We start from the raw sequence: 13,402 nt of genomic DNA, 5'->3' as shown, positions 1-13,402 counted from the left end.
AAAAAAAATAAGTTCAAGGATCATCAATAACAAACAACAACGTGCCTTAATTGTGATCCAAAATATTCTCAGAAAGAAGTGAAAAAAATGCTGCTGTATTGGCAAAGACACACTGCCCTACAGAATTTTTCTTTGCTTTGAAGAAGGAAAACTTGGAAGCTGATGAAGAATCAGAAACAGATGTCCCTTTTGAGAAAGTTACTGCACTCCCAAATACATCTGCAGAAATTAGGAGTAATATATCATCTCAAAATATTGATGATGAAGTATCATTGCCTCCTATAGACATAGCTAGTGAAGTGCTATTTTGAGATCTAGATCCAGCCATGTGGTTTTCTGTTCATGAAAAAAATGAACAGCATTTGAGAAAGTGGCTCCTGTACAGCCCATCAAGCGATGCATTTTATTGCTTTTACTATACATTGATATCAAGCAGATGTAACTGTTTTTATAGCAAGGATAGATTTAATGACTGGAAAAAAGGAGAGGAGAAAATGGAAACACACAAACAAAGCTGAGGTGCTGGTGTGACTGTGTCAGTTTTTCTAGCCAAGAAAGGCCTGGCATTTAGAGGTAGTGAAGAGATCATACAATCTTAGCAAAATGGGATTTTTTTAAGGAAATATGGAATTCCATACATTCCTGATGGGTTACTTGAAAGCATTTGACCATGCTGGAAGTGGTAAGCAGTCATACTTATCACCTACCATCTACAAAGAAAACATTCTGTTGATGGCAAAATACATAAATCATATAATAGCAGAACTTAAAACTACCATATATTTCTCAGTTTTTGTAGATTCAGCACCAGACCAGGCTCAAGTTAAACAGCTTGTTATACTATTTCTGGGGAGTCAACAGAAAGTTTTTGACTTTTCTGCAGACTGGTTCTCAAAAAACTGAAGTACTGGCTATATCTTTGTTAGAATTTTTTTTTAAATAGGATATAAATTTGAAAACTACAGAAGCAGTCCTGTGACAAATCCAGTGATACGTCAAATTACTACACTGGAACGCAAGCCAGACTTAAGGGAAAAGAGTGCAGCTAGTTTTTGTTCCCTGTGCTGCTCATTTGTTGAATTTTTTTTTGACAAGCTACTGCTTCTTACTGTTTCAAAGCTGTTAACTATTTTATAAAGGTTATAACCTTTTTTTTTTATGTGTGAACACACAGTTGGACAAATTTAATCAAAGCACTCTCTAGAAAGAAGTTATAGAGCACCAATGTTAAGTCCTTGTCAGAGACTCATTGTTCAGCAAGAGCTGAAGCTACTAAAGCCTTTCATTGATGCATATAATTAATTGCATTCAAAATACATTCAGATATATTGAAGATGATTTGGAACAAACACCTGAAACAAGATATGAAGTTCAAAGATCGGCCAACAAAATGGATTGTCTTGAAACTGCTTTGATGGCTAGAATCTGAAATTTAATTCTTGTATGTTTTAACAGTACAAATAAAGCATTTCAAGGAGTTGAAGTTGATATGAATAAAATGGTTGGTCTAATTTATTCTTTGGAAAAATTCAGATGTAGGACTTTCAATGTTATTTTAGATCAATTGTCTATTGCCTTACAAAACCTCAGAACAGCCTATCAATCATTGCATGATGAGTTCAAAGTCATAACCACCTTATGTAATTTACCTGATGCAGAGATAGGAACTGAAGTTAAGAAACTTATCACCATTTCTCTCTGATTTAATAATGTGTATATGGATAAAATTATAATTTGCAGCCTTATAATTTGTAAGCTCACGCCCTGTTTCACTCCGTCTCAACTGGAACTTTTAATTCATGATGAAAGACTTACTGAAAACTTTCCAAGTGTTGATGTAGCTCTTGGAATATATTTGATTTTGATGGTCACTAGTTGTTCAGGAAAGAGGTTATTTAGTAAATTGGGGCTGATTAAGAATTATCTGAGAACAACAATAACACATGAAAGACTAAAGGCTCTGTACCTTTTGGATGCAGAGAGCAATGTTCTAAATGATACAATTTAAGGAAATCATTAAAGATTTTCCAGATGCAAAGTGTTGAAAGAAAGAATTTTTGCAGGTATTGTAGCAGTATGTAGTGGTAAAATAGTAAAACTTCTGTACTTAGTTTAGATGATAAATTTTGCATTGACAGATACATTTAAATTTTTAATATGCTAACTAGGCAATTTCATTTGCACACAATTGATGGGTGTTGAGATGTAAGTTTGGTGATTTGTCATGGATTTTAATTGTTGTGTATGAGGAGCCTACCAAGCTTGAAGTGCCATGGGACCCTGCAAGGTTTAAATTTAGGCCTGCATCTACCCACTGTTGTCTACTGTAGTTCCTTACCACTTTACCTTTCCACAGCTCTCTGCTTCATTAGTTTTCTAACCACTGTTAACCTTCCATACATCCTCACTATAATACCTTTCCACAACCTTTTACCCCATTTACCAACAACTGACTGTTAGCCTACCATAGTTCATATCCACAATACTTCTTCACATCATTAGTCTATCTTAGTCATCCTCTTCAAGTCATCTACCACAGACTTCTAATACCACTGCAACAGTACCCACCCCTTTTAACTTGTGTACAAGCTACTCTTAATTAAACTACTCAATTCACTTGTCCCTTGTCTTCATTTTGCCTTTATACACTATTTTCAGTACATTATCCAATCATTTCTCTCATAAATGCAACAATCTGGTACCCTACATTTCCATATTTTCCACTCAAAGTTTATAATACAAAGTTTTACATTTCATTGGTGTCTTTGCAGGCAATAATCCATCTGCTGCAACATCAGATTTGTACACAATGGAATCTTTTGTGGTTGGCTTTTCACAATCAACAATATCAACACCAAACATTACAAAAAAATCTTCAGCAGGTGATAAAACTAAGCAAAAGAATTACATCAGTATTATCATTGCGGTTCTTATTGTTATTGGTGTTGTAGATGCCCAAAAATATTCCTATGGGTAAAAAAGGTATTTTGTGATTTTTTAAAATTTCATTTTGAGTTTGTTAAGTGCAATTGTAGATTTTGCTATATACTTTGAGTTAGCATAATTGGCTTTAGTGTAAATTGTCCCAGCATTTTATATGTGTGGATCTGTATTTTCTGAAATATTTAATTCTATATAACATAAAATTCTAAATGTGAATTCTTTTCTAGTAGGAGACTGTGGATAAAAGTGCATTTAGTTTGGTAAGCAAATAGTCAGATAGTGCTCAAATGATGACTGTTTTTAAATAAAGGATTGTACAAGGATTGTTGTAGTTTTTCAGTAGGAAAACTGTGAAGGGTAACAAGCAAAATATGAAAGCAGAAGTGAGATTAATTTATCATACTTTGTTTATCACTACTGGATCAACATGAATGCAAGATATTATCCAATTACACTGGTCAACAAAATGAAACATTTCTAAACTCTAGAGATCTCTTGTTGCCTAGGAAATTTTCACAGAGTCATTTGAAGGATTCCTAGGCTTTAAGTTCAGTCTCATTCAGTGCTGTGAGGAAGTGGTTGTCCTTCAGGAGTTCTTTTATCTGCAGACCTATGAATACACCCTCCTTCAGTTTTGCCTTGGTGATTTTTGGAAATTTAGCCTTCACATATTCAAAATCTTTTGAGCTTTTCCTGACAAGTGTCTTTACGAATTGTTTCATGAGGCCAAGCTTTATGTGAAGAGGGGGAAGAAGAACATTTTCTGGGTTTAAAAGTGGCTTACTCAGGACACTAGAAACTCCCAGCTCATATGATTTTTGCAAAGGCCACTCTGATTGCACATAGTGCTTGTTAGTTGCATGACTGTCCCATAGGCATAAAAAGCAGATTGCATTCCCATCAACATTCCAATCACCTTCAAGTCTCCACATATTTTCCAGCTGTAGTTTGTATACTTTATGGCATTGAGGAGTACTTGCATGTTTTCATAACACTCCTTCATGTGCACTGAATGTCCTATGGGAATGAATGGTTTCTTATTGCCATTGTGTAGTAGTACTGCCTTGAGGCTTCTCTTAGATGAATCAATGAATATGCGCCATTCAGCTGGAACATGCTCTTGGAACAAACAGTGAAATAACACATCAGTGTTATTATTGAAACAAAGTGGACCATCAACAGAGACGCATGAAGTCAGATCCCTATTTCTCTTCCACAAATGAGTAATACAAACATCTTTCTTAAGCAGACACTTTTCTTGTAGACGAAATGTTAATAGTTCAGCTTTATCCCTTGACAATGACAAGTCTCTAACTAAATCATTTAACTCTCCTTGAGAAAATTTCTGTGGTACGTCTTCATTTTCAATCGTAAAATCTGCATCCACTTCGGTGTCTTCCACAGCAGTAGTATTTTATTCAGGAAATACATCTTCATCAGACATCTGAGGGTCATTTTCTGATGGTATTGGAATAGGAAGGTCATTATTGTTGTGTAGTACTGGTCTTCTTACTGATTCCAAGTTGGGATACACAATCTTATGCTTGGTCTTTACAGTAAACCCACATACATTAATGTTCTTTTCAACATAGTCCCCTTTACGACCCACACACTTCTTCCATCAGTGCTTGAATCTTATTGGTAAAGATGTTTTCATTCTGTTGCTCAAAAAAGTCATCAACACTAGAAATGACATCATCATTACTGTAATATTGGTTCTCAGCCAAGTTTTTTTCATGTTGGCATTAGGAAGGGCATCCAGCTGTAGAAACTTTGCCAGATCAGATTGGAGCCTGGTGCAGCCTTCTGGCTTGCCAGCCCTCAGTCAAACCATCCAACCTATGCCAGCATGGAAAGCAGATGTTAAACGATGATGATGTTGGGAAACAGATGATTGTCAGATGGGACCAAATTAGGAGAATGATTAACTAGTTCAAAGCCACAGTCATACATAGCAACCGTTGAAACCAAAAACTTACATGCTGGAACATTCTCCTAGTGAAACAAGACCCCTTCCATCAGATTTCATGGCTGTTTGGTTTTGATAACTGCTTCAGCAAGTTGGTGTAGCACTCTCCATTGATGTTGTAGTCTTTGTTAAGATTGTCAATGAACACAATACTTTTTGCATCCCAAAGAACTGAAGCCAACAGATAAAACAATCTTGGCCTTCTTTGAAGAAGGTGAGGAGGGGTGTTTCCATTATATGGATTGCATCCTTCTCTCTGTTTTAAAGTGATCAACCCAACACTCATCATAGGTTGGGAAATTTTCAAGGAAACCAGCTAGATTTGCCAGAAACAATGCCAAATTTTCCTCTGGTGCACGTTTGACCAGGTGTCAGAAGATGTGGCACCCACTGAGCAGAAACATTCGTCATGCCAAGTTCATTGTGCAGAATATTCTCAACTTCCACATGGGATATACTAATAGCATTGGCTATTTGATTTATAGCCAATCGTCTGTCATCCATCATCATATGGTGAATACAATCAATGTTTTCCTCAATGGTGGAAGTTACAAGATGTCCAGATCTTGAGTCATCTTCATGACTCTCCCTTCCTCTCCTAAATCCAGCTACCTACTTTTGCACTGTTGACAAAGCTGGAGCATTACCTCATAATATAGCAACCATGTCAGCATGAATGCCCTTCAGGACTGAACCCTTTTTCTGTAGGTACTTGATAATACCACAATACCAAATTTTGTCTACTTTCAAGAGAAGTTGCTACTAGCTAATTTTGAAGTATTCTCTGAACATTCAAATATCAGTTGCCATGGAAAAAAAACAATGCAGCTATTAATAAGACAGACTGAAATTAATGCACACAAGATTTCACAGCTCTAGCATCACTCCTTCATTCTCCGCCTATGATCTTTTCAGCCTCATGTATATAAAGGTTAATCAAAAGCACTCATACACTAGGAAAATTGTTTTTCCCCAAAAAGGTTAGTTATATCCCGATGAAAGATTTTATAATTTTTTTTTAATATCCCCTTTATACTTAGAAACTGTATTAAATAATTTTTTATAAAAACTTTCAATATATATATATATATATATATATATATATATATATATTCCAGGGGTTAAACAACAGTAGCAATCGTCTCTTCCAGGACAGCCACATTATGTTGTCAAATAGCCTTTACTTTACACACACACACACACACACACACATATATATATATATATATATATATATCATCATCATCATCGTTTAACGTCCACTTTCCATGCTAGCATGGGTTGGACGATTTGATTGAGGACTGGCAAGCCAGAAGGCTGCACCAGGCTCCAATCTGATCTGGCAGAGTTTCTACAGCTGGATGCCCTTCCTAACACCAACCACTCTGAGAGTGTAGTGGGTGCTTTTACGTGCCACCAGCACGAGGGCCAGTCACACGGTACTGGCAACGGCCATGCTGAAATACATGTTTTTACATGCCACCTACACGGGAGCCAGTCCAGTGGCACTGGCAACAACCTCGCTTGAATGATTTTCTAACGTGCCACCAGCTAAAGTGCTAGAAGGCAACGCTGGTAATGATTATGCTCAAATGGTGCTATTTACAGGCCACTAGCACAGAAGCCAGACAGCTGCTCTGGCAATGAACACGCTCGGACAGTGCTGTTAGTGCTTCACTGGTGCAGGTGCCAGTCATTGAGTATGGTTCAATTATGACTTCGATTTCACTTGCCCCAACAGGTCTTCACAAGCAGAGTTTAGTGTCCAATGAAAGAGAGGTTAGCATGGGTGCCAGTCATACACATATATGTATATTATATATATAGCCATTGGCTTCATCAACGGCCTCCAGACGATTTCAGAATGCTGCCATAATCATTGCCTTCATTTCATCTTCAGTTCAGCTGCAACCCACATACAATAATCAAGAGGGTTGCAGTCTGGGGAGTTAGGTGACCAGATATTAGGGGTGATGTGGTCACATAAATTGTCTCACAGCCGTGATTGGTTCTGCTTGTGTGGCATGATACAGAGTCCTGTTGTCAGATATAGGGTTTCCAGCAATCACCTTATTGACCCAGTGCACCACTATCTCCTCCAGGCACTTTATGTAAGCCTCCATGTTGAGTAGGAGGCTATGTGGGAAAGAGAATGGAGGCATATCGTTGCCATCACTAGTGATCACTCCAAACATCATGACGCTGACTGACTGTGTGTTTATTATCACTCTTGGTACATGTCCTCAGATAGAAACCCAAATTCTGATATGTTTGTATTGAAGATTCCAGTATGAATGCCAATATGCAGCATATCACTTCCAAATTTCTGGCAGAGTGAAATTTATAAATACATCTATCCCTAAACATACCATTACAAGTGAAAGTGACTGTTTAAAGAAGATCTGAGAAACCATAAACCAAATTCCCTTTTTTTTACTATTTTAATTCTCACACTTGTTTTTTTCAGTACGACTTGTCAACCACCACTGAAATTAATGAACCTTGTACATTCTAACAATATAATATACAGTTTTAATTTCAAACTTACACCTTCTGTTTTGAACATGATAATTTATCAACATTGAAAGATTTTGATTTGTCAACATTGAAACTTTTAACAATATTTTTCTAATTTTAAACTTTTACCATTGATAAACAAAAAATATTGTTGAAACTAGTTTGGTATATATGTTAATAAATGTATTTTAAACATTTACAAGCTTTTGAAATTTAAGTGCATTTTCAACAACACATTTTCCTATATTTTTTCCTGCATGGAAACACCACTCCCTTTTTTGCTATACATATATATATATATATATATATATATATATATATATATATATATATATGTAACCACATATGAATCATTGGCAATTTTCTTCCTCCATCTTTCTTTCGATTGGACTTTCCTCTGTTTCTGAAGGAAGAGTATTGCTTGAACGTTAAACTATCTTTCTTTCCTTGCCTGAGCGTTTACTAATACTTTACATGTACCATGTCCTCCCGTTGTTTTGTTTTTTTTTTGTGTTTTGTTCATCTTTCTTGTTAAATACTGTTGTCTAGGGTTTCCTGATTGAAACATTAATTTATTTCACCATTTTTCAAGCTGATAACAAGGCTGTTTGCCAGTTGCTTTTTAAAGCAGATGACATTTGAATAAGGGACACTGTTCAAGGAAGAAGACAAAAAGAAAAACACAAAGGAGATAACCAACGTTACAATACCATTTCAAAAGACAAACAAGATGTTCATGATTCACTGTGTCTGACTGTTCAATTTTAAATTCCACCTACATGTATTTCTTAAATTGTGGACATACAAAAACAAAAAAACACTCATTCCTGAAATTTATGTAATCATTGGAGGCTCACAGGTTCTTTGAGAGATATAGTTTTTCAAGAGAACATACTGAACATCTTTTTGACCTGTTGATATAGGATCTGGCTTTGGAGAGGATTTTCCATTTGATGTTGTAGCTCGTCCCTTTATCTTTAAACCTCCAAATTAAAACCAAAAGATCCGTTGAATGTCTTTTATAACAGTGCCTAAAATTTGAAAGGTGGTTGTTACATCTTGGTTTGAATTTTCCTTCCACTGCTGCGATATAGCATTTAATTTCTGTCTGATAGTTGCCATAGATCAATCAGGAAATTCTGGATAGCTGTATTTAACAAGAATTGTAGTACTTATAACAGTATGCATGTATGTAGTACAGAGAGACAACAGAGTAATGCCATTAGTAGGAGAGGCTGGGAAGGTGAAAGGCAGGGAGCAAAGTGTAGTGTCAGAAAGAAACAAGCTGCTAAGCTAAGAGAAGTTAGTATGGGTATGAGTTAAGTTACCTGATAAAAGGAATGAACGGGCAGAAGAAAGTGACAATTGAGAAATTAACAATTAGGGATGGAGAAACGAAAGTTAAAAGTGAAAAATGATAAGCTAAGGCAGTGTGAAAGGGTGAGGTATTTATAGATTATATGAACTGAGAGGAGACCCTTGGAAATCCTCGTTTAAAAATTCTAGAAGGTTTTATTTTTCAGATAATTTTTTTTTCAATTTTAAAAGTTCAAAAGCTTAAAAAATCTTTCAAAACTTCCCCCAAAACCTCTTGGGATAATACAGAAATTTCCAAGGTCTCACAGTTTTATGAGAGATAGATAGATAGATATGTAGTGAGCTCATTCTATGATTTTACTATAGATACCTTCCCAACCTCTTCAACTAATGATGTTACCCTGTTATCTCTCTGTACTAGACCGTAACTATGTTGCTTGCGGTACACCAATACAGTGTATATATATATATATATATATATGTAAGAACGACCGTGCGAACCCAAAAGGAGAAATGGTGACGAATGGAAAACAGGGCTCCTTTATTAAACGCGTCACACGGTCGAACACAAAATATATCAAATGATATAAATATGTTATACTTCGATAACATAGAGAATTCGTAAATGCCAGTAATGAAGACGATAGAACACAACCGTATGAGATGAATAACAGTAATATTTATTGTAGCATTAAAATGTATGTCTGTGTGTGAGTGTGAATGCGACATAATAAAACACAATAAAAGACAGGCTGTCATGTAAAGAAAATAGTGTGTGCGAGTGATACATGTATGTGGGTACGAGAGATACACAGTATTGAATATGAGTCAGTAACACGTATAAGGATTTAAGGTACCAGTTCTTAGAGTACACAGTGGTAAGTGTCTGTATGAGAAGTTAAGGCGTGTGGGGCAGAGCGATCACTAGTTGTGATGTTAGGGCTTCCATGCCAAGCCGGGTTCTTGAGTACAGATGTTCTTCGCAGGCTGGGCTCTTGGCTGTTATTTATCGTGGTGAAGATGAATCACACAAACAGAATCGAAGAGAGAAGTGCCACGGTAGTTTGGTTAGCTGTTGGTAGCTTGTGTACGTAGAAGTCATGTTGATGCTGGTGGGGACGATGCTAGTAGTCATAGTGTCGTGTTGCTGCTGGCGACGATGCTGGTAGTCGTAGTTGTACGATGGTGTTGATGTTGTCGCTGGAAACTGGTTGCTACTGTGTTACGCGTGTGTGGCCGGTGGCCAGATCTAGGCAATCTGGGGCGCGACGATTTGGCGGGGATAATTTAGTCTATTTATAGTTGAAAGTAGGCTCCACAGAAGCATTAGAAAAACACTATCATGTGACTTTATTAGGGGCTGTGATTGGTCGATTTGCGTTCTGGCGGGAACGGTACGAGGCAGTTGCCACTTCAAATAATAATCAGTCACGTGATGGATATAGTAGGCTGCTTTCTACTACGCCCGAACTTGATTATATTTATACAGTGGGGAAGATGGTTTGTTTGTATATAATGGCAATAGAAATATTAGTTTCACTACATATATATATATATATATATATGGAGAGAGAGAGATTAGATAACTTAGATATGTTTTGACCAAAGATTGACCTAGGCCATGTCTGACTTGATAGCACCACCTGATAGGATTTGCTAAATCCATGTTAAGTCAAGTTTTGTGGTATCATAGCCCATTTGAGTAGGGAGTTCCTGTTGAGTGAGTTATATCCAGGTATAGGTGGTTTATCTGGTATCCCTTGAAGAAATTTGTCCAGATTCTGTTTAAAGGTGATGAGATCTTTTTCTCTTTCATTTGTTTTGGGACAATGTTAAATAGGGCAGGGCCTGTTGAGAAAAAGAAATTGTGTTGCAGTGTATTTATGTGTTGTGATCCTCAATTGGGTAGGGGACATATGGCACGTGGTCCATGCCTTAGATAAATTCTGAAACTAATGTTGAGGTCATCTGGGCAATGTTGGTGGTATATTCCCACTTTGTGCAAATGATGTATTGCTCATGGAAACACTGGAGAGAATAGAGTTTCAATGCCTTGAGGCAGTCCCAATGATTGAGATCAGTCAGGCCCTTAATGCTTTTAGTGAATTGAATTACCCCTCTGGGGGAATTCAATTTTTGAAATATTTTTGTGTGGGGAGACCACAGGGGGCAGCAGTATTCGATGTGTGGCTGTACAAAAGGGGAAAAGAGAAATGATGACACCTTGTTCTCTGGACCAGAAGGTTCTTAGGATCCAGGAACTCATCTTATGAGCTATGTCGACTTTATTGCTGATGTGGGCATTCCAGCTGAGATTGTTATCAACAATTACACCTAGGTCTCTTAATCTCAATTTAAATACACAATCGAAAGAGCTACTAATAGTTTCATGCTTTTATGATACTTGAACAAACATGTTTATAAAATACACTATGTATACAGAGCTGGCGATGCTCTCCAATTCACTGTTACTACTTTTACAGTCGCACATCTATAGTCTTTAAAAACCCTGATAGCCATGTTTTTTCCTTATTTTCTTAATGTAACGCAAAAAAAGAGAGCCTGAAATATTGTTGTAAGATACATGGCATATTTTATAAAAATGCCTGTTCAAGTATCATAAAAGCATGAAACTATTAGTAGCTCTTTTGGTTGTGTATTTAAATTGATATTCATATCTCACTAGATGGAGCACTTGTTTGTTGATTCTACCTCTATTGGATCTGTAAACTATACATACATACATATATATATGTGTGTGTGCATATATATATGTGTGTGTGCATATATATATGTGTGTGTGTATATATATATATATATATATATATATATATATATACATAAAGTGAACAAGGGCACTAATCAGCACCAGTATTGCTAGAAATAAGAGTCAGAATAACTCAACAAAAGCACTATCTTAATGAGCTGACAAGGGAGATAAGCTCCCTATGGTCGCAGATACAGCCAGATCATCGATGATTTCACACTCTGATGCTTAATGCATCTTAATGCTCATCAATGGCTATTACCACGCTAAGGGTTAAACCCATCTCGCCTTGTCAGTTTATAAGATTTCCGTTGAGATCGTACGCTGGTTTCAAAACAGTAAAAGTGAAAATTATAAATAATATGGGTGACTAATTCGCACAACACAATACAATATGCACAGTTTCCAACATTCATGTAAAGTGACTTCATAACGCTTTTGCAAGCATCTTTGAAATTAAGATGGGGTCGTGCCTATGTTGTCTGAACGAACGCCAAGTCACCATAAAGCAGGCTTTTTGGGATATTCCCTTGTGACATGCAGCGTACATGGCAATGAAGCAATATAGGAGTGTCCTGTCCAAAGCGCAGGCCTCAGTAGGGTTTGTTAGGTACCTCTGTTCTAGATTTTCCCTCAGGGTTTACTCCCGAAACTTTTCCAAGAAGTGGGTATTGCTGCAAGATAGTAGAGCTTTGACGCTAGAGTTTTCCTTCTCTAGAATCATTGTCTTACCAAGTTGACGAGTTCCATCCACTTGAAGCGCTCATTTTAAGATGCCAGTACTCACCTTAGCCCTTTCTCCTGTCAGTACAAACAGTTTCACTAGACTTAAATTCCAAACAGCACAAGAAAGCCAGGAGTTGGACTTGGTTGTCAGAATCTTGCTGTCAGAAGCATTACTAAGTGGAAGTTTATCCACGGTATCACTTCTTGGCTTGGAATTATATAAAGATGGACGAATAGCATTTAAATCCTATATTGAATGAAATATGTGATATTTCCATTACTATATAGTATAAAAATCGATGGAAGACATTCAACAATGCAGTCAATCAACAATACCCGCGTTCCTTCAAGTATTGTAACTTAGGCTGGTAATTTGAGGAGTGTAGATAACGATAATGCCTTTTCCAGTTTTACACAAGATGTGTCTAAGAGAGGTAAGTGTGTAGTGCCGATAACGTTATTTACTGTTGAAAAGATATAACCAGAAACATAGAACTAAAAGTGTAAGTAGGATTTTTATCCGTTGAAACTTGGTATAATGTTAATATCTGGTCAAAGGAGGTAACTATACTGTACGGATAGATTTGATCTCTGACGAAGGGAGCTAACAATGTAGTGTAGAAAATGTAAGGGAGGTAACTAATGTAGTGTAAGTTGGTCTACGACCAGAGCTTATTTCTGCACACAATATTACTAGATTTGAACCCAACACTGCAGGCTGACAAAAATATGTAAATAGGATAACGTTAATGAAATAAAAAATGTAGACAATTACAACAGCAACTAAAAGCATTCATCAGCGATGCAATGTTTCTTTTTATACTATCACCTAAATATGTTTTAACAATAATACACCTTGATGAAGTGGGCAATTCATTACGTAATTTCGTCACAATTTACAATTTAGCTGTGTTTTTTTTTATATCCGTCAGTATTATTGGTATTTGAATATGGATATTTCCGCAGCAGCAGATGTTTGTTAGTCTCTAACATGCAGCCAAATTACGTACAATTAAAAAAAATATTTCACTGAACAGAAACCAATATTGGTGTTCATTTGATTCAACATCTGTAGTTTGAATTCAACTGAGAAAAAATGGATCGGGAGAAAGTTCCAGGAGTAACTTAAACGACAAGCATATTGTTTAGTAAACTACATGTAG

At 36.5% G+C, this 13,402-nt stretch overlaps 1 protein-coding gene across 4 annotated transcripts in view; it reads left to right on the top strand.

Moving 5' to 3' along the window:
* Nucleotides 1–7,626, top strand: part of LOC106876058 (uncharacterized) — a 42,059-nt gene extending 34,433 nt beyond the window's left edge. For all 4 annotated transcript variants that reach the window (XM_014924461.3, XM_052968358.2, XM_089352534.1 and 1 more), the window contains 2 exons: nt 2,772–2,982; nt 7,380–7,626. In XM_014924461.3, coding sequence (XP_014779947.1) covers nt 2,772–2,977 — 206 coding nt within the window. In that variant the 3' untranslated portion in view covers nt 2,978–2,982; nt 7,380–7,626. The remainder of the gene's footprint in view (nt 1–2,771; nt 2,983–7,379) is intronic.
* Nucleotides 7,627–13,402: the final 5,776 nt, after the last annotated feature.

Source organism: Octopus bimaculoides, chromosome 5 (assembly GCF_046866305.1).
Source record: "Octopus bimaculoides isolate indiv1 chromosome 5, ASM4686630v1, whole genome shotgun sequence".
Classification (NCBI taxonomy): domain Eukaryota; kingdom Metazoa; phylum Mollusca; class Cephalopoda; order Octopoda; family Octopodidae; genus Octopus; species Octopus bimaculoides.
The sequence above is the reverse complement of the archived record's forward strand: the minus strand, read 5'-3'. Positions and strand labels throughout refer to the sequence as shown.